The following is a 23,091-nucleotide window of genomic DNA, read 5'->3' as shown; positions in this document are numbered from 1 at the left end:
AAAGCTGCGTAAATTCCAGAAAACGTACCTTAGTTTGTAGATGTGACAACTTTTGCGCAAACCAATAAATATACAATTATTGACTTTTTTTTTACCAAAGACATGTGGCTGAATACATTTTGGCCTAAATGTATGACTAAAATTGAGTTTATTGGATTTTTCTAATAACAAAAAGTAGAAAATGTCATTTTTTTTCAAAATTTTCGGTTTTTAACGTTTATATCGCAAAAAATAAAAATCGCAGAGGCAATCAAATACCATCAAAAGAAAGCTCTATTTGTGGGAAGAAAAGGACGCAAATTTTGTTTGGGTATAACATTGCATGACCGCGCAATTACCAGTTAAAGCAGCGCAGTGCCAAAGTGTAAAAAGACCTCTGGTCATTTACCAGCAAAATGGTCCGGTCTGAAAGTGGTTAAACAATGGCCTGTCCCAAATGTCACTTTATGCAAAAGACAAACCTCCTGAGACCCAGTCTGTTTGGACAATATGGAAACTTGCTCACTCAACAAGATCCACAGTTATCCAATTCCTAGTCTGATCTTGTAAATTTGACATTAAAGCCATGCATACATGTCTGCAAATTTGTCCAGTTCAGCAGGGACTAGACGAATTTCGATTCATGTATGGGAAGGGTGGTTGAATTAGGATCAGTAGATTGACTTCTGTACAACCACCCTGTTGGATTTTGCCACTCAATCAGTAGGCTGTCAGAATACAATAGCTCGGCAAGAGGATTACCCAATCCTCCTCGAATGTGTGGATGGGGGAAGTAAGTCTTTTTTTTTTTTTTTTTTTTGCATTCAACCCGCTGGTTGAATGGGAAAAAAAAATAAAAATGAATTTATGGGTTCCTTAAAGCGGTGTTTCCTCAAAAAAATAAAAAAAATTAAAAGGCAACAGCTAAAAATACTGCAGCTGCTGACTTTTAATAATCGGACATTTACCTGTTCCAGGGTCCAGTGATGCGGGGGATCAAACCCCCGCTCGTCTCCTCCTCTGCTCAGTGGCACCGGCATTTTAATTGTGGACGCCTGGCTGTGGCTTCACAGCTGGGCACCCACTACGCATGCACGAGCCGTGCAATCATCTGGGACCTGTCACGTGTTCCAGATGATCACCTAGAGGGAGGGGGAAGAGGTGATCTCCCTTCCTGCGCTGAAGGAAGTGACATCAGGAGCCCAGGCACTGAAGGAGGCAGACTATGAGGGACCCCCTAGCAACAGGCATTTAGAGGTGAGTAAAAAAAAAAAAATTCCCCAAATGTTTTTTCTTTATTTTTTTTATAAGCACATTAATACATTATTATTTTTTTGGGATGGAACTCCACTTTAAGGCACCACACAAGTCAAGACTGTGGGCAGGGTGGCTAAGAAGGTCATGTTTTCCTATTCTGCATCAGTAGGCCTAGAGCTGACAACTGAAAAGGCAAACTGTCACCCTACTCTGATAACAGTTTGGAGCAGAAGTGAGTGATCTACACGGTCCACTGTTCCACAACATAAATGCACGCATGGTGCAGAGGCAGAAACAATAAGGACTCATCTGGGGGTTATTTACAAAAAGGCAAATTCACTTTGCACTGCAAGTGCACTTGGAAGAGCAGTCACTCTAAATCTAAGGGGTAGATCTGAAATGAGAGCAAGCTCTGCTGATTTTATCACCCAATCATGTGCAAGCTAATATGCTGTTTTTTATTTTCCTTTCATGTCCCCCTCGGATCTACAGCAACTTTACTTCCAAGTGCACTTTCAGTGCAAAGTGGATTTTCCTTTAGTAAATAACCCCCTCAGTCTTCAGCGAAATGTCAAAATGCATTGCAATCAATGGAAAAGTTGCCATTACCAGGGCTTTGCCTACCAGGGCAGTTTCTTGACAATTTTTGGACACATTTTAAAATCTGCCCTTTTTTGCTAGGAATACTGTAAACTCACCAAAAAGTATATATTTTATGACAACAGAAATCCTGGAAAATAAAATGGTGGTAGTTGCAATTTTTTATGTCGCACAATATTTGCGCAGTTATTTATCAACCTCATATCTTCAGTAAAATACATTCCCTACCTTATTTGGTAAATAATGCATGTTTGCATTGAATGCTTGAAAAACTAATTTTAGTGCAAACAAACACAATACTATTCCCATTTTTTTGGTAAAATATAAAGGATGGGGCTGCATCGAGTAAATAGATACCAAACATGTCAAGTCTTAAAATTGCGCACGCCTGTGAATTTGCCTGTGTAAAAACAATGGTACCCAAAATTCTCCATAGGCAATGCTTTAAAAGCCTTTACAGGTTATCAGTGAGTTTGCGATATGAAGGTCACGTGACCCATTTTTCGGAAATATCGCATGGGGTAATAAAAGAGTCAGGTCATCAAAGTAAAATATGGAATGTGAGGTAAATATTGCAAAAAAAAAAAAAAGATAAGTCATTAAAGTCAATTCACTATAGAAAACACACAATCGTTGTTTATCACCTGCCATTAGGCAGTCAGTATATTAACAACGTACAAAATAATAGTGAGGGAAACTCTGCACTGGCTAGTAAGTTAAAAGTATACAACATAACAGTGTGGAAATGTTCTCCCCCTGAGCTCAATAAATAAATAAATAAATAAAAATAAATAAATAATAAATTGTAACATTTCACCAGAAAGAGATCGATCTGTGAATGAAAGCACTATAATGTTTTCACAGTTTTATATTATTTCTGTGTGCATTTTTTACAGAATTATCTTCCTCTGAAGCAGTGTTAGCATGTAAAAAAAATTGTGAAAAAACGCCAAAATGAATGCTAAATTTAAGTGATAAATATCGCATGTTTTGTGTGAATTAACTACTTTTGACATAAATACTGTAAATAAGTTATTTTAATTTGAAAATTCATGTGGTATTTATCTCTTATGCCACGTACACACGACCGAATTGTCCGGCAGACTTAGTCCGGCAAACAAACAATCCGCGATGACGTACAACACGTACGACGGGACTAGAAAAAGGAAGTTCAATAACCAGTAGCCAATAGCTTCCTTCTCGTACTTGCTTTTGAGCATGCGTCATTCTTAGTCTGCCGGACTAGCACACTGACGAACGGATTGTCCGCTGAAAGCCAAGTCCGGCGGACAAATTTTGAGCCAAAACTACTTTCTAAGTCCGCCGGACTTTACGATGAAAAAGTCCGCTGGAGCCCACACACGATCTAATTGTCTGGCGTACTGTGGTCCGGCGGACTAAGTCCGCTGGACAATTTGGTCGTGTGTATGTGGCATTAGTGAACTGACCCCACAGTCGGGAAAAAAAAAGTGATGGGGTTTTAACTGTTCCCTACCTAAAACAAAAGTTTTGGCTATAAAGTGGGGAAAATAATTATTTGATCCCCTGTAGACTTTATAAGTTTGCCCACTTACAAAGAAATTAAGGGTCTATCATTTTTATCATAGATATATTTTAAATGATATAGACAGAAAATCGACCATAAATCCAGAAAAAGCACATGATACAAATCTTATAAAGTGAGCTGCAGTTCATTGAGTAAAATAAGTATTTGATCCCCAAGCAAAACATAACTTAGTACTTGGTGGAGAAATCCTTGTTGGCAAGTAGAGAGATAAGACGTTTCTTTTAGTTGGTTACCAGGTTCGCACACATTTTTGGAGGGACTTTGGTCCACTCTTCTTTACAGATCTTCTCTAAATCTTTAGGGTTTCTTGGCTGTCACTTGGCAACTTGAAGTTTCAGCACCCTCCATACATTTTCTATAGGATTAAGGTCTGGAGACTGACTAGGCCACTCCATGACCTTAATGCGCTTCTTCCTGAGCCACTCCTTTGTTGCCTTGATGGTATGTTTTGCATCATTGTAATGCTGGAAGACCCATCCACAACCCATCTTCAGTGTTCTGGCTGAAGGAAGAAGGTTCTTATCTAAGATTTTACAATACATGGCCCCGTCCATTTGCCCCTCAATGTGGCAAAGTCAGCCTGTACCTTTAGCAGAGAAGCAGCCCCAAAGCATAATGTTTCCACCTCCGTGCTTGACTGTAGGGATGGTGTTCTCAGGGTCAAAGTCAGCATTTTTCTCCCTCCAAACACGGTGAGTCGAGTTAATGCCAAAGAGCTCAATTTTAGTCTCATCTGACCACAGCGCTTTCTCCCAATCCTTCTCTGAATCATTTAGATGTTCATTGGCAAACTGCAGAGGGGCCTGTACATGTGGCTTCTTGAAGAGGGAGACCTTGCGTTTTTGGTTTGTTTGGTGACTATGGTTCCTATTGCCTTGAGATCATTCACAACTTCCTCCTGTGTAGTTCTGGGCTGATCTCTCACTTTTCTCATGATCATCCTTACCCATAAGGTGGAATCTTGCATGGAGCTCCTGAAGATTGCTGATTATTTTGTATGTCTTCCATTGACGAATAATCGATCCAGCAGTTGTCTCCTCACTAAGCTTCTTACTGATGGTCTTCTAGCCCATTCCAGCCTTGTGCAGGTCTACAATCTTGTCCTGACATCCTTTGACAACTCTTTGGTCTTGTCTGTGATTTTGAGGTTTGAATGAAAGAAAGAGATTCTGTGGACAGATGTCTTTTATACATATAACGAGTTGTCGTTGGGATCACCTTCTTAAATTGACAGGACTAATCTGTGTACCACATGATCACATACTGTAGACAGTCAGTGGGAGCCAGAATTATTGTTGGTTGGTAGGGGATCAAATACTTATTTTACTCACTGAACTGCAACTCAATTTATAACACATGTATCGTGTTTTTCTGGATTTTTGGTTGATATTTTGTCTCACACTGGATGCTGCACATGTCTGGAAGAAATACACAAAGCACACCAAGACTCTAACACCCCTTTCACATCAGGGCGTTTTGCAGGTGCTATAGCGTTAGAAATAGCGCCTGCAATCCGCCATAAAGAAGCTGCACTATTGTGTGTAGTGTGAAAGCCGCAAGGGCTTTCACACTACAGCGGTGCGCTGGCAGGACGTCAGAAAAAAGTCCTGCCAGCAGCTTCTTTGGAGCGGTGAAGGAGCGGTGTGTTTACCGCTCCTCCACTGCTGCTCCCCATTGAAATCAATGGGGCAGCGCTGTAATACCGCCAGCAAAACGCCGCTATTACGGCGTATTGCCGGCGTTTTTAACCCTTTCACGGCCGCTAGCGGGGGGTAAAAGCGCCCCGCTAGCGGCTGAAATGCGCCGCAATTCCGCCGCAAATCCAGCGGTAAAACGCCACTAAAAATATCGGCCGACGCAATGGGCGGTGTGGTGTGAAAGGGGTCTAACATTAAGACATTATTTGTTTACCCTGGAATTCTACTTTACAGGTATAATTTTTATTTTTAATGGTCCAAAGGGCTTTAAATTAGGTTCATTATTTATTGTTTCAGCTACTGAGAAATTGGAGGTCTTACCATGCTCCTAGTTTTGTTGCAGAATATCACAAGGACCATTATTTCTCTGTATTTATCTATCTATATACAGTGAATACGTTTTTGCATTTTGGCAGTAGTCAATTGAAGGGTCTAAACATTATTTTTGCTCAGGGGTCTTTGGTGAACATCATGATGAGTGGCTGTCTCTGTACCATCCTTGTTAGCTCTGCTGTCCTAGGCCATGGTCTTTACCAATTATAGTCAATCCATTATTGGTTAATATAAGGACCATCGCAGATGTACTTTTTTTTTATTATTATTATTATTATTTATTTATTAAATTTTTTCTCATTACAAATTTCACATTTTAACAAAAAAAAAAAGGAAAGGAAACATATATAATTTTCAGTCAATACATTTTATCCCTCTCCTTCCCCCTCCTACCTCTCCTCATAATGAATTCTATATATTTTTCTTCTTTAATAGCTTATTAAGTCTGCTCTTTTTAGGTTATTATTTTGACATACCTCCACGTCTTCTTAAATTCCTGACAACATTTCCATTTATCCATTGCTCCCCCCCCCCATTGCAGATGTACTAATAACCACATTGCACAAGTGTGTTCTCAGCTCATACAGAATATTACTGTCTCTCTTTGCCTTCTACAGCGTTTTGGGCCTTCCTCTGGTTCGTGTGCTTCTGTTTCCTGGCCAACCAATGGCAAAGAACACCCTACTCACCAGCAGTGGACCAAGCATCTGACGCGGCAAGAGCTGCCATCGCCTTCTCCTTCTTCTCCATCATCACTTGGGTAAGATAAGGACTGTTTGTTGGGTATCTGTGGCACTGGCCAACAGATGTAACACTTTGTTGTCTAGTGTTATTATGGGTGTGGAACTTGGATTCAATTACATTTTACTACATAAAAATTATAATATTACATTAGTTGTCAGTGGAGAGGGGCACTATGACTTTGGCCATGAGAACCTTGATTTTCATCCCCAGAACCAGTAAGGCTCCATGCACACTGAAGCTGATAAACTGCAGTTTATTGGCGTTTGGGCGTTTTTTGTAAAAGCCCATAAACTCCACTCTATGTTAGCCTATGTGTCCATGCACACATGGACGTTTTTCAGCTTTAATGAGCAGTGGAGTTTATGGCCTTTTTTCTGAACGCCAGAAATTCGCGTTCAAAGTGCCGTTTTTCAGCGGCAAAAAACGACAAACGCTCATTAACGCTCATTAACGCTCGTTCATTAGTGTTCGGCATTCTATTTTTCAATGCATTGTGGGATTTTTGGAGTGTCCTCTGTGTATTTTTATAAAAAACGCTCATTAACGCTAGTATAAAACGCTGTTAAAAGCAGGTTTTTCAACCAGCGTTTTCTGCCAGCAATCTGGCGTCCAGAAATAGCTTTTTTGAGCTTCAGTGTGCATGGAGCCTAAATTTGTAGGATGAAAGCAATAAGTAAGTTAACTATCTTTGTTGTTTGATCATTAAAGGATACACACTATTTGCATTCAGCCAAAGAAATGTGTACCCTAGTCCTCCAATGATCACGAAGAGAGTCCCTTTTTAATTTCATGTTGCCACAGATGATAGATTTATTGATGACCTATTTCATAAGAAAACAGTTTAATGATTAAATGTTCATGTCAATTTCATACAAATTAATATAAAACTCATAATGAACGTCCATTAAAATACTGTACGCCCGCAAATATCTGTGGTTTTACTTATTTCACAAACAAACTTTATAGTTGCAAGGCAATACCTAGACAATAGTGAATTAGTGCACATGGAGATCCGACCCAGATCTGGCACAATCACTGATAACTGAATAACCTACAACTTATTATTATCATTATTATTATACAGGATTTATATAGCGCTTTACAAAATGCAGTTATAATACAATTTGGTACAAGAAGAGTCAGTAAGATTCAGAGGACCCTGCTCGTTAGAGCTTACAATCTAATGCCGCGCACACATGATCAAATTGTCCGGCGTACTTAGTCCGGCAAACAATCCGGCGGATAGTCCGGCAGACTTTCTACCGAACGGACTTGGCCACACACGGACACACAGAAAGTCCAGCGTTTGCTAGCGCGATGACGTACAGCACGTACGACGGGACTAGAAAAGGGAAGTTCAATAGCCAGTAGCCAATAGCTTCCTTTTCGTACTTGCTTCTGAGCATGCGTCATTCTTAGTCCGCCGGACTAGCATACTGACGAACGTATTGTCCGCTGAAACCCAAGTCCGGCAGAAAGATTGGACTGCAAAAATACTTTCTAAGTCCGTTGGACTTTACGCTGAGAAAGTCCGCTGAAGCCCACACACGATCGAATTGTCCGGTGAAATGCGTTTTGGCGGACTAAGTACGCCGGACAATTTGATCTTGTGTACACGGCATAAGAGGGAGAGTCAAATGATACAAAAGGTAATAGCTGTGGGAAATTAGCTTTTTTTTTCAGGGATCATCTAAAGATGCATAGATTAGGAGACAGTCGGATAAATTGGGGTACTGAGCTCCAACGGATGGGAGAAGCTTGGGAGATATCATGGAGGTGAGCATGGGAGGAGGTGACAAGCGAGCTAGAGAGCAGGAGGACTTGGGAGGACCGAAGAGTGCAGCTTGGTTGAAATTTTGAGATCAGGTTAGTGATGTAGCTGTGGGGCAGAGTTGTGGATGGCTTTGTAAGTTGTTGTTAGTACTTTGAATTTTATTTGTTGGGTGGGTGGAAGCCAGTGGAGGGAATGGCATAGAGGGACGAAGAACACTGAACGGCTGGTAAGGTGGATGAGTCTTGTAGCAGCATTCATGATGGATTGAAGGAGGGATAGCCTATGTAAAGGTAATCCGAAGGTAAAGATAATCCAATAAGGAGGGAGTTGCAGTAGTCGAGGAGAGAGATAACCAGGGGACACAGACAGTAAAAAGTGACATAGGTTTTACCCTTTTCTATTCTGTCTACAACCGAAAAGTTTTGGATATAACCACAATTTAACAAAGATGCACTATATTTATAGTGCATCGGGAAAGTATTCACATTGCTTCACTTTTACCCCATTTTGTTATGTTACAGCCTTATTCCAAAAGGAATTAAATTCATTATTTTCCTCAATATTCTACAAACAATACCCCATAATGACAACGTGAAAGAAGTTTGTTTGAAATCTTTGCAAATTTATTAAAAATCAAAAACGAAATAAATCACATGTACATAAGTATTCAATCTTTGCCATGACACTCAAAATTACTCAAAGATACTCACCCCCACTCAGATTATTTAAATAAAATGTTTACGTGGAATTAGGTTTGACTTTATGTCTTATTAGGAACAGTGCTTTCTATTCCCATGTATCATTTCTTTTCAACCCATCTTGCATGCCATGTCCTAACCCCCCCCGCTAACCCTATAACCTAACTTTTCCTCTAGGTTGTCATGGCAGTGATGGCCTTCCAGCGATTCCGACTAGGGACCGACATGTCTCTCTTTGCGACGGATCAATTCGGAAGTGGACCCAACGGCGAATACCCAGGATACCCAACGGGCAGTGGAATTGAGAGCACGGAAACCTATCAGAGCCCTCCTTTCACTGAAAATGCGGACATCAACCCCAAGGGGTATCAGGCGCCCTCTTACTGATGGAGAGGAGGCAGCGCGGATGTTTGTATGCAGATAAAGCAGGTGTGCTGACACAGTACAGAGTATGGAATGACTAGTGCATTCTGCTCTACACTTTATATGTGTTAACCAGTGCTGGATTTTCTTCCTGTAGTTCCATGTACAGTGTACTCTGTACTGTGATATTGATTGCTTGTTTGTGATATCTTCGGAAAAGGGTTTATTTTATACTTTTTTTTAATGGTATTCTTATTTTAGACAAAGTGTTCCCTCTAAGGTAGGCCAACCCTCATTCAAAGTTGTGAAGGTTTCTTTGGTGTGGCTAGGACAGACATAAGAAAGAAAAGGTTGGACAGGATATCAGATGACTGTATAGGTGCCATACAATTGCTGATAGACCTCCTTTGTTAACCAAGCCATTTGTAGACTCCAGTTGACTTGAAAAGCTTCCAAATATCCACAAGGATGTTAAATGGCCCTGCCAGAAGATTCCATCATATGCGGGCTGTACCAACACCTTACGCGCCTCCATATCTGCCGGTTTGGCCTTCAATGTGGTTGGCCAAATTGATTGCCGGTCAGGACACTTGCAGCTGAGTAGTTGAACCTGTAACTGGGCCTATTTGTCTACGTATAGGACATTTGCTTTCAGCTGGGACAAGAACCTAGAGGAAGGTACCTAGACAGATCTATCTCTGTTTAGTCTTCAAAGTTTCCCGGGACCCATTTCCCATACAGTACATGAGTGTTGGAGCCATACCACACCTGAATTAATGGCTCTGTATTAGGTAAAAAGGCTCGGCTCAGTGCACTGCATTAAAGGATGTGAGGATGATGGGGCACGACTAGAAGTAACATATCAAACATTTAAGGGATACTAGAGATGAAGCTTTACTGCTTGTAGGTTTCTGTGTCACACAAGCTCATTTATCCAACTTTGTTTTAAGGTCCAGGTTGCATTGAAGGGGAGTGTCCAATGATTGGAGGTAGTGAAAATGGAAAGTAGTGCCAAGAAGTTTTCTGCCGTGCAAATTTGTACCAAAGTTTACACTGCCTTGGATAACATAAAAGGTTGGAACTTCATCAAAATGCATGGTCTGCTAATCCTGTAGACACCCTATGTAAAAATGCACTTTAAATAACATCAATTGTAAACATCATTGGGCTTTTCCCCAAGGTCCTGGGAACACTAAGAAGCCCACAACTTGCAAGAACGTACCCCAGCGCCGCACAGGTGCATTTTCTCATGAGATGTTGGATCCATAGCTTTCCCAGGATCCAGGGGGAGGGTCCGATTGTAAGTCCATTTGCTTAGCCATGCTTGTTAGAAGTCAGGTCTAAGTAAAATATTGGTTAACTTTTTTTCTGTTAATGTTTTTTTTCTTTTTTAACTGTGCTTTTTAACGTGGAACAGGGGTCTATAAGATAAATTGAGTTTGGATATTGATGGAGTAAGGGGCCACAAAAATACTGTTCACTGTAATTGTTGTATTATTATGGCAACTTTATCAGCCCAAAATAATATATTGATAGGGGTTTTCTGTTGTCCCTTGGCATGATGCATTCTCATTAAAGTGTTACTAAACCCAGGACCCTGCATTCACTATATCTGGTCTCCCACAGTACACAGAACATGGAAATGCAATTATTTTAGTAAATATAAATGGCTAAATACCTTTTCTAATCAGCAGTATATAGCAGTCTTGTGACTTCTATAAGTGTCTGCTTAAAGCTTGTAGGAGGAGTTTTCATTCTCCCCTGATTGTCCGATGAGGCTGCAGGACCCCTGACCCTCTGTCTGGACAGTGCTGATTGGTCCTGTTGTACTGATCACATGCACCCTCCCAACAAAACAAAAAAAAAAACTCCCTAGCAATACTCACCAAACTGAGCATGTGCAGCTTGCCCCTTAACTATTGTTCTATCAGGAGATGGTTTGGGGACAGTGGAAGAAGGGGAGGATCAGAAAAGACAGGATCAGCCTTTTTACACAATACCAAGAATTAACCCCTTAGGTTCCACAGTGACTATAACAAGCATGCTTTACTGCAGATACAGACTGATTTTACTGTTGTGGGTTTTGTAACACTTTAAGCAAAATACCTGTGAGACAAGCCTCATTTGGAAGCTGCCAAGAATAAAAATGTAATGTATTGAGCTTACAAGTCCATAGATGTGGTGACTGCATTAGCTTTTTTTCAGAATAAGTATATTTTCGGCAAATACAGAAAATACCTGTTGATCAAGCTAAAAATGCAATGTCCTTATAACGTCCTGTTCACTGAACTGAAATCTCATACAATATTATCAGCTTTACCAGTTCTCTTCTGTGAACTACAGAACACCCCCTGTACATTATGGAGATGAGCAGAGTAGAGGGGGAGATATTTGTAGTCCAAATCAGAAGAGCTGCCTAGAGTAAACGTGCTGTTCCTATAGATTAAGAACAGTGGGTGATTATTGTCCCCCCAGGACAGGAAGTATGTTACTTGGCGGGATTATCAGGTGACGATAAAGGGGAAAAAAAAACAGGAAAAATAAAACTAATACAGCCACCACATAAGCTACAATATATTAAATTTTAATGCTTGGGTTTAAATACTCTTTAATGCACAATGCTATGCATTATATCATAAAAACCAGATGATAGCAATCAGAACACTAGGTAGTGGACAGGTATGATATTGTGAATGCTGAGTTTGAATTAAAGAATTGCTCCACCAAGTTGCACATATATATCTCTTGTTGTCTGTTGGCACTCCTCCCCTTAATAGTGCCACCATGATGAAACTGACAGGCCTTTCCTCCTTACCCTTGGCTGACATGTAATTAAGATAAAGTTCAAACGCTAGGTCGGGCAACCAAATACAAAGGCCTCACAGCACAGTGGTCAAAGGGGGAAGGGGTACTTAAAACTCTTTCTAGAAACAGATTATATAACAAATTTACATCAAATGTGCTGAAACTGTGGTCTCCTTAAGGCTGGATTCACACCTATGCATTTTTAATGCTTTTTGCATTTTGCAGATTTGCACTACAGAACGTGTTCCATAGGAAACCATGTTAGATGGACTGTAGTGCAAATCTGCAAAATGCAAAAAGCACTAAAAATGCATAGTTGTGAATCAGGCTTTAGGCCTGATTCACACTTGTGCAGGTTGCAGTTTGCATATTGCAGGTGCATTTTGCATTTTTCAATTCACATCTTTAAACCATTGAAATCTATGGAACCAAAAAACAGAATAAAAAAGGCACAGATGTGAACTATATATCCATAGGAAACCATGTTAAATGGACTGTATTGTGTTTCTGCAAAACTGAAAATGCACAGGCATGAACCAGGCCTTAGGCTGGATTCTCAAATATGCAGTTTTAGTGCTTTTTGCATTTTGCAGATTTGTGCTACAGAAGGTGTTCTATAGGAAACCATGTTAGATGCACTGTAGTGCAAATCTGCAAAATGCAAAAAGCACTAAAACTGCATAGGTGTGAATCCAGCCTTAGGGTGAAGAGCAATGATTGGCCTAAATGAGGGGGATCCTGTAATTTGGGTCCTTGACTTTCTTAAAATGGAAAACTAGTTTAATTAAAGTTCGCCCAAATATGTTGCAGGTAGGCAGTATGTCAGAAAAATTCCAATTAGTGTTACTAAGTGAGTTTTAACACCTTCTATGAGTGGCCATCTTTTGTGGCTTCTTAGGAGTATCTGGTGACTTTGAGATTGGATATGGTGCTTCTTGGGTTCTGTAATGGTCCTGTCCACCCTTGGAATGGTGAACTATAACATTATAATGTGCCAAACTAGAACAGATCCTTCTAATATGGTTCTGTGCACACACGATACTTGAACTTGTTGAAAACCCTACGAAAGACATTCCTGGAATCCGTCTTAATGACAGGCATTTTGTAGTAAGGAAATGACTACATGCAGATAGGAGATCGTTGTACTTCTTGCTTTCTCAGCCATTTTGTGCCTCAATGATGTTGAATCTAAGTGAATTGATTAGCTCCACAGTGCTTCAGCCAACCTAACAGCTTTACCCACTGAATATTGGAAAGGTACACTAAAGTGTCAGTGGTGTCACCTACAATAGAGCAATAAAAAATAAAATCTGTAAAAATAAAGTATTGTGGACAATTGCTCTTACTACTGGTTAGAGCAGGAAGAGATGGACCTGTTATTATTGTCTGAGTCCCCACTGGGAAAATTTCAACTAATTTTATTTTAAAACAGAAAAAGAAGAGGAAATCTCCCTACTGGGTGCATAGGGATTAAGAACTGACAGAGTTTATAACTCTAACCTACCCTATCTACCCATGAATTGGTGCTTACTCTGGCCAAAATTAGATCATATGAAGGTCCATTGTCTATGGGTGTCACCGGGATACCACAGAGAATCCCAGCTGTCTGATTTTGCTAGGTGGAGGAAATACTGGCCAGCCGTGTTGGATATTTTTATCCAACCATTGTTGATTCCAAGCCTGCCCTGAAGGATCGCTGGCTACCCTTTCCCTCCTTGCATGCATCTACCCAAGAACTGGTGATTAATCTGGCCAAAATTGGATCATATGAAAGTCCATTGTCTATGGGTGCCAGCAAGAGACCACAGACAATTTTCAGCTGTCTGATTTGTGAGGGAATGGAGGAAATAGTGGTCGGCCATTTTGTCAAATCACTGTTGGTTCCAAGCCTTCCCTGAAGGTCACTGGCTACCATTTCCCTTCACGCGTGCATTTACTAAAATATGCATGCTCAGATAACATCATGTTTATGTCAGTGCAATTGGGTCCTGGTTACCTCCTGCACTGGGTAATTTAGGGGGACATGAAAATTAATGTACATGGATATTTGTGCTTTCCTTCAAAATTTTAAAAGCTTTTTTGAAGACTGATCATTTCATTTTTTGGTTCACTGCCAGCAAGTTGTTTCTTACAACTCTTCAGAACACTGGTGATGAGATCACTGCCCTGGCCATGTGCTTCACCCACATATCAGGACAACTGTGTAAGAGTCTCATTTTCTCTGTTGGATTTTTCATTCTCTTCTTATGATGGGGATACATCAAGCAGGGAGAGGCACCAAGGCTGAAGAGCAAAGGTGGGGTATATTTTGCAGATTTCACTGTAGGAATTCCGAAGAAATTAAAGAAATTATGTGACTCAACCTGCCAATCTTTACTGAAAACTGAAATGCGATTTTTTTTTATTTATTTATTTTTTTTATTTTTATTTTTTTTGAGTGGACTGACCCTTAAAAAAAGCTATAAATAGTCCTGCTTCCTATTCATAGGCAGCTTTATAGATAAATGTAGCAAACGTTTTTAGATAGCAATATATGATTATGACTTTTTGTGCTTCTTAGAGGGAACACTGAATGTTTTCACAGTGCAGGAATTGTTCATTCAAATCAGCCTGTATATTATAAAGTTCTGTTCACATTGAGTTTATGTACCTGTCAGATCATGTGTGTTTGGTGCAGAGTACCTCTTTTTCTAGATACATGTTTTACGGTAAATCAGAAAAGTTAGGCTGCTTCGCCCCTTGCTAAAGTAGCATAAGAACCAAAACACAAAGGGGCCACCTTGTACAATCACAATTAGCAGGTGATATTGATCAAATATGAAAAAGTGTGATCAAAATAAATTGATATCTCTATCTTTTAGCTACAAAGTAGATGTTAGATTACCATTTATATATTGTTTTGATATATGTTGCTCTTGAGGGATTTACCACTTTTAATGAAGACCACTGCTTTAAACTTCTCCAACCATAGAACTCCCTCAACAAGTGAAATGCTGAAGACCAATACACTTGTACTAACTTTCCTGCCTATGCTACATTGCATTGCTATGCACTGTACTACTCCCTTCCTACTTTAATGACTGACCATAAATGACCACTGTTACCGAAGGCCATTGGTAAACCTACTGAATATAATTATACCCCCTGACTTTCCCAGAGGGCTGCACACAATATTTAAAATATGTAGTTCTACAGAAGTTTTCCAGAGACTGGGGACATACTACAAGTGTGGATAGGACTGATATAATACAGGAAACTTGGCATGGTTCTGCTGGATGCCAACCTCTACCACATGGCCTGCCATTTGACATGGGTCCTGGATTCGAGTCGCCATGGCCTGCTTAAACAATGGGTACAAGTGGAGCTGATTCTAGCGGGGATCCCGATGGAGTCGGTGCCGTGGTACCAAGCAGATTTGCCTTGCCGGATTTTAGACCACCCCACGATGGGAGGATATGTCTGAAGGCGTTCCGCGACTTATCTATCATGGCAATGCCATCGCCGCTCACCCCCAAAGTCTTCGGCTTTCTGGGACTCCAAGACTCAAAATTCTGGGAATTAAAATTGTTTGAGTGCTCCCAGGCCCATCATTTGATTGCCAATGGATGATGGATGAGCAGACGGCAAATCATTGATGATCCGGCTCCTGCGGGCCTATCTTTTTGGCAAAAGGTTCAACTAGCCAACTTCACTGGCTGTTTACCCCCTCCTGAGCCCCTTCAGAGACACCTTACTACCTTTGAACTATTATGTCTGAAACAATCTCCAATACAGCATGCGGTCTCGCAGGCCTTCCAATTGCTGATAGCCCCACCACAGGACTTCAAAATACCTTATATCACCAGATGGGAACGAGAGTTAGGGCTTCAATTTACAGAGAAACAAGTGGACAGAATTCTTCTGTTCTCTTATAATACTACAATTTGTGCTAAACACCAGGGGGGCTGGGTTTAATGTGTTGACCCAGAGGTATCATACACCAGTGAAGATCCAAAGAATGTTGCCCCAATGTTCGGATCTTTGTTGATGTGGGGAGGACTCTGGTTCTCTTCTCCACATCTTTTGGTCCTGTTGCCTGCTGCAGTCCTATTGGACGGAGATCTACCACATTGTCCAAAAATTCACTGACTGGGAGTTACCGAGGGATCCTGCATTCTTCCTCTTGCGCCACCATGAGATTCTGAGCAAGGTTTGCAGAAGATCCATCCTGCCTCTCCTGCTCACAGTCACGAAAAGCTGCATTCCGCTGTTCTGGAAGCAGACACAACCGCCGCCAGAAATTTCTTATAAAATTGTTTTATTGGCATAAGTTTGTCTATTCAGTGCACAGATCTTGTGACTTAAATCCCCTAGTGTTGGGGACTATAATTCTGGCTCCACAGGCCTGGAAGGAGTGTTTTTTTTTCTCTCTCCCCCACACTTGTTTCTCTCTTGCTGCAAGACCCCTTGGGTCTTTTCTGTTCTTTCTTTGTTCTTGTTAAACGGTGTATACCGTGTAAAATATCATGCAGGATACAGGGACTTCGGAGAGCCTGACATTCAAAGTCTGAACCTCATTTAAATGTTCACATCTTTTTACGCAATGGCTTTTGTGATGTAGACTTATTATTGGAATTGTTCCTTGTTCTACACACCACGGTTGTGGTTTCTGTATTTACCGTGAGTTCTCTTTAAATAAAGTATTGAGAAAAATAATACAGGAGACTGGGGATATTCTACATGAGACTGCTACAGATCACTGCTTTATCAACTAATGGTCCCTCATGCTGTACTGGTTGCTGAGGCACAAAAAAAAACAATTGATATCAAAGGGCTGCATGTGGCTTTCAGGCCCAAAGTCAGGTATCAGCACAAACAAATAAGGGCTGTTGCCTGCCACTAGTGGTCAAGAAGTTTCCTGACCTCTGTTGGTAGGGTACTTTATGTTTCCCTTCTCCTGTAGCAAATCGATTATCATTTGTTGTTATCGCAAACACTGGTAGGCCAGCTGTACTGGTTTTGCTTGGGCCAGTTTCCCATCAGCCCTTAGCTACTAGATTCAGATTATCTAGCCAGGGCTCTCCAAATGTTCTAAGCAAAGGGACAGTTTGCTGTCATTTAGACCCTAGCAAGGCTGTACCATGGCAAATGGGAATTAAAAATTCCTTGCCTAGTGGGAATAAACAATGCCCCATCATTGGTGTAAGGCAGGCCATACACGGTTTGAACCTCAACCATTTCAGCAAGCTGAATGTAACAAGTTGATCGATTGATCAATTTGGGTACAAACAGCATTCCAGGTTTTACCTTTGATTATCGCTAGCAGCTGCTATAGCCGCTAGCAATATTCACAGTCTTCTGCCATCGGGGACAGCTTCCCCTGCCCCCACCCCCTTGCCATTCAAAGACAATGGCCTGGCAGGAGGGGCCATTCCCATATCAACATTGTTTGTGTTGATGGGGGGTTACAAGCAAATTTCTTTCCTGCAACCACAGGTTGTAGGAAAGATATTTTCTCTGTTTATGGCCAGCCTTAGTGGGAGGAATAGTGCTCCAATGTTGGTGCCAGGAATTGTGCCCCATCGCTGCTGTCATTGAGAAGAATTGTGTCTCATTGTTGGTATCAGTGGGAGGAATAGTGTCATGGGGAGGAATTGTACCCCATCGGTATCAGTGGGAGAAAATATACCCAATCATTGGTGTCATGGGAGGAATAGTGCTCCATAGTTAGTGTCAGTTGCAGGAATTAGCCTCATAGTTGTGAGTCAGGGGATGGAATGCCATCATATGGTCTGGATAAAGGCAAGCAAACCGTTTGGAGACCACTGATCTAGCATCAGTATTCGGCTTCACTTACAAAGATGGTGATTTCACATTTCATGAGAGAAGGTCAAGGAGAGAACAACTGGAGCAGGCCTCAACTTTCAAAATAAAGTGGAAAACCACTTTAAATATCCTGTGAGGGTTCACATACACCGAACTATTACGAAGGCCAGTCAGACTATTTGTAGACATAATTGCCATAAAATCCCCCCACAGTCGATTTTGGGTAGCTTGGAAGGCCAGTATTGTAAGATAATGACTACGTAGAATTCCGTTAAAATGTTTGGCTGCTAATTGACTTATTGGGCCTACTAAGGCTTAGTCAGTTTAGGACACAGCAGGTCACCATTAAGATCTCAGCAAATACACAGTAAAATATGCAAAGTATTTTTTACACCACTGTTTCTATAGCGATGTAGGAATACTTGTTATTAAATTCAAGGCAGCACACCCATCTTGGGGGAATGATTATGCATAAATGATTCCCAGTCTCTTCTGTATCTGTAGCTACACAAATAGGAGGGAAAAAAAGACATGCAGTTTTATGCATTGTGGAATAGTGCACCGAACTCCCTATGTGCCCATAGGAGGAGCAAAGCAGCCCAAAATACGAAATTCCTTCCAGACCATGACTGCCAGGAATATTGTTATTGAAATGTTTACGTAGAAAAGGTTTTAAATTTTTTTCATTTTGTCCTTTGGATAAACTATACACAGATTGGTGGATAAGGGATCGGGTATGAAAAAGACAGATATGTTTAGATTGCAGCTGTCGATTGTATATTTGATCAATGTTTCATGTATTCTTTCCAAGGACTTAATTGAGGAGTGCGCAGGATAAATTATCAGGTCTTCACTACCATAAAATATACACATTCTTTGCTGTCTTTCTAAGGAGGATTCAGTTCTGCAACCCTTGTGATTTCACTGTTATAAGTAATACTTCTGGATGGATAAAAATATCCAACCTGGCCAAACAAATTTACTTTAGATCAGCCATTCTCAACCAGGGATCCATGGAACCCTAAGGTTCCTCCAGAGTTGTCTAGGTGTCTAGGGGTTTCTTGAGCTGTGGCTGATTTGCGTTCCATTTGATGGTGAATGCATAAGCTCCAGGACCAATGCCACTTGGCAAAGCCAGCAGCATGACAGCAGTTATGTAGGTTTTCCATAAAAGTGTCATTCTGACCACAGCTGTAGGGTTGCATTCTTTCCACTGACATCAATATAAGGGACATCTATTTCCACCCCCCCCCCCCCCATTAACTTGGTTTTAGGTTTCCAAAGATCTGAAAATTGTTTTAGGGGTTCCTTGGTGGTGAAAAAAAAAAGTTGACCAAGTCTGCTTTAGATGATTGCCCCGACTTGCAGACAGTTGAGTAGAGTATAACTATTAAGGCATGCAATAGACCGAGCAAATTCCTTTCCAGCAACCACGGCCATTGTTGACAGGGGAATACCTCCCTTGGAGCCATTGTGTTCTCCTGGCCTGGACTTGCTTTAACAGCCGCTAGCAATAAACGCATGTAAAACTGGGTCTCTTTTGGGAGGCCACAGGTGCTGGCTATTACCACTAGCAACAGACAAAAAACAAGCTCTGGACTGCCGCACTCTTCAGAAGACCACTTTCTTTTATTGGAAAATCACATCACAGCTCAACAAACACAGCGAACAAGGAAAAATTGCTGACGTTTCGCACTAGCTGTAGTGCTTATTCATATGAATTGTTCGCTGTGTTTGTTGAGCTGTGATGTGATTTTCCAATAAAAGAAAGTAGTCTTCTGAAGAGTGCGGCAGTCCAGAGCTTGTTTTTCGTCTGTTACATCTTTGGGTGCACCAAGGAAAGTAGGAATGCAGCGCGTATAACACACAGTGGTAAAGATGTCCCAGGTCTTTTACAACTCATTCGTTATAAGGATCTCCAAACTACGGTCCTTCAGCTGTTGTGCAACTCCACGTCCCATGAGGTATTGTAAAACTCTGACATTCACAGACATGACTGGGCATGATGGGAATTGTAGTTCCTGAACAACTGGAGGTCCGTAGTTTGGAGACACCTTGCCCTGTGCCGCTAAAATGTTTGGGTGTGGCTTAAAGAAAAGTTGGCAACCCTAGATGGGACTAGTACTTACCACAAAAATTCAAGATTGTTTTATGTTGTCACGTTAGTCCTCAGGAAGTGACATTAACATTGCATTTCTGAAATAAACCAACAGGTACTTTATGTACTTACTGAAAATGCTCTTATCCTGAAAAATAAACTAGTACAACCATCACATGTAGGGACCAGTAAGGTGCAATATATTACATTTTTGTTTTTAGGTTTGTATATACACGTTAAATCCTTGCAGAACAAGGGACAACCATTGTGCTAACACTCAACTGCAACCGGTGACAATACTGCTGTACACTGTTATGTTTCCAGTTCATAATGAAATGATAGCATAGGAATGGTTCCCGTTGTCTGTTCTTACCATCTGCAGCTCGTAGTACAGAGACCATGAACAACATATGTTGAAGAAAATCTTCTACCATACATGAAGATTTTCTGAAGAGCTCCAATGTCTTAGTGAATCTTTTTTTTATGTACATTCTTAGCAAATCACTGGCTCGTAAACTGTCTCACCGGGACTTCTTGCCAAACTGTAACCCTACTGTCCTCGGGCCTCTGCACCGCGTGGATGAGGCGGTTTGCAATCTTGTTGATTATACAGTGTGATCTGTGTGTGTGTGTGCCTGCGTGTCTGGACAAAAGTGACATGTTTACAATTTATCTGTATATATTGTATCTCCTGAAAGAACAATCTGTGATTGTGCGTTTTCAGTAGTGTTGTGTCGAAGATGTAATTTGTTTTCTGTACATTACGGATTAAAAAAATAAAAATAAATGGAAAGAAACAATTTCTATATATCTCATCTTTTCCTTTTTACATAGTTACATAGTAGACGAGGTTGAAAAAAGACACAAGTCCATCAAGTCCAACCTATGAGTGTGATTATATGTCAGTATTACATTGTATATCTCTGTATGTTGCAGTCATTCAGGTGCTTATCTACTAGTTTTTTGAAATTATCGATGCCCCCCGCTGAAACCACCGCCTGTGGAAGGGAATTCCACATCCTAACCGATCTTACAGTAAAGAACCCTATACGTAGTTTAAGGTTAAACTGCTTTTCTTCTAATGTTAGTGAATGGCCACATCTTATTTAATTCCCTTAAGCGGAAAAATTTTATCCCTATTATGAGGTCACCAGTATGGTATTTGTACATTTGTATGTGAAATCATATCCCCTCTCAAGCGTCTCTTCTCCAGAGAGAATAAGTTCAGTGTTTTTTTTTTTTTTTTTATAGAAATGTTTTTGTTTTACAGAAAATCTTATTGTTTTTAAGCCCAACTCCAGGCATTTAATTTTCATTGAAATAGGCCCCCTCACAAGTTAAAGTGTTACTAAACCCAGGACCCTGCATTCGCTATATCTGGTCTCCCACAGTACAACAAACATGGAAATGCAATTACTTTAATAAATATAAACTGCTAAATACCTTTTCTCAACAGCAGTATATAGCAGTCTAGTGACTTCTATCAGTGTCTGGTTAAAGCTTATAGGAAGAGTTATGTCTGTTAATGTCAGAGTTTTACAATGCCTCATGGGAAGTGTAGTTCTGCAACAGCTGGAGGGCCATAGTTTGGAGACCTCTGTTTTAAATGATGGAGTGTCATGGGCCTGCCCCTAAGAGCACATTACGATGGCACCCTTCATTTATTGTCTGAAATAATTCTGTGCACGTTATATATGCAAAAGCTGCAAGCAAAAAAAAATACATAAATTAACCACTTAAGCCACTTGGCTGGCCATAGACCAGAGCGTTTTTTGCGAATCGGCACTACGTTGCTTTAACTGACAATTGAGCGATCATGGGACGTGGCTCTGTTGGCGCGATTTTGGGACCATTCACAATTATTCAGCGATTAGTGCAAGTAAAAATGCATTGATTACTGTGTAAATGTGACTGGCAGTGAAGGGGTTAACCACTAGGTGGCGCTGTTGGGGTTAAGTGTGTCCTAGGGAGTGATTCTAACTGTGGGGGGCTGTGTGTGACACGTCACTGATCACCGCTCCCGATTACAGGGAGCTGTGATCAGTGACACTGTCACTAGGCAGAATGCTTTCCCCGTTCCTCCTCTCCGTGAGACGATCACAGGTATCCCCATGGACATCGAGTCCGCTGGACCCGCGATCCCGCTCACGAAGCTCCCTGCGCGCACGGCCGCAACCCGCCTCTTAAAAAGCAACGTACAGGTACGTGATTCTGCCTGTATGTGCCCTTCTGCCGCAGTATATCTGCGTGAGGCGGTTGGGAAGCGGTTAAATATAAATATGCTGAGCTATACTCAATCATTATTACTTAATAAATGAATCACAGTAGTGTATCAAACACATACACTCCACAACAACAATTACTAAAAAATGTCCGCATGTGAATCTGTGATCAAGTCTATACATATATTGGATCTAGTGAAATAAAGCTTCAAGCAAGAGCAGAAGACGTGTGAAAATGGGAACCTCCACCGGAATGCCCTTGGAGCACACACTTACCTCAATACATTGACCCTCCGTATGATCAATGAGATCTACACCAGCCTTTTTTAACCAGGGTGTCTTCAGGTTTCTTCAAGGGTGCCTTGGCAAAATGGCTAGAAATTGCCCAAAATTTGTATACAAGCCCGTGGGTAGAACAAGCCTACTTTTTAGTTACACAAAGCCACAGGTTTTCATTGTGCACATTACAACCTTCTAGCTGTCAGCATCCTAACGAACAATGACGTCATTGGTTGATAAGGAGGACTTTGGGCACCTGCACGCCATCCTTGTTTGACCCTATCCTCCATCAGCTCCGGGGTCACATTACCTGAATGAGATATAGAAAATGAAGGGAGAAGAGAGACATTAGAATACTAGTCAGCACCAGTGCTAAGGTTTATTTACTTTGTAAGAATAAATCACCTAGAACGTTGGGTGTCCTACATGTGTGGATTCTGCTTCATTATGTAAAACTTTGTTTCGTTTTTTGACATTTTAGAAATGTGTGTCTCCAGATTGTGGAGAATTTGAAAGGGTGCCTTGACTGAAAAAAGGTTGAGAAACACTGATCTTCACTTCAACCAGCTGGTTTCTCCTCAAAGGTCCTGCTATCCTCCCCAAGGTTCCAGCAATCTCAGTTTAGGTGGTAGGCAGGTGGATCAGTCCTGGTCAATATTCAAAAGACAATAAAGTCTGGTATAGTGCTCACTGCGATATTGTTGATAAAACTCAAATAAAGTAACACGTACGTGATAAAAGAAGATTTACCACATGTATAATTTTATAGAACGTTTCCTAGTGCTGATGGGGTGGATGACTGCAGTTACTATATGCCGATCTCCTGCTAGTGGCTCCCAGATCTCTTTTTACCATGCTCCATGTAACCAT

The 23,091-nt window shown here is 41.0% G+C and overlaps 1 protein-coding gene across 1 annotated transcript in view; it reads left to right on the top strand.

The window, feature by feature from the left end:
- SYNGR3 (synaptogyrin 3) overlaps positions 1-20,520 on the top strand; it is a 131,031-nt gene extending 110,511 nt beyond the window's left edge. Inside the window, exons 3-4 of the mRNA XM_077449374.1 lie at positions 6,051-6,193; positions 8,827-20,520. Of these exons, the coding sequence (XP_077305500.1) occupies positions 6,051-6,193; positions 8,827-9,036 (353 nt within the window). The 3' untranslated portion in view covers positions 9,037-20,520. The remainder of the gene's footprint in view (positions 1-6,050; positions 6,194-8,826) is intronic.
- Positions 20,521-23,091: the final 2,571 nt, after the last annotated feature.

The sequence above is a fragment of the Lithobates pipiens genome, unplaced genomic scaffold, assembly GCF_037356315.1.
Source record: "Lithobates pipiens isolate NorthernLeopardFrog02 unplaced genomic scaffold, aLitPip1_a1.2 Scaffold_22, whole genome shotgun sequence".
Classification (NCBI taxonomy): domain Eukaryota; kingdom Metazoa; phylum Chordata; class Amphibia; order Anura; family Ranidae; genus Lithobates; species Lithobates pipiens.
This window is presented reverse-complemented; position numbering and strand designations above follow the sequence as displayed.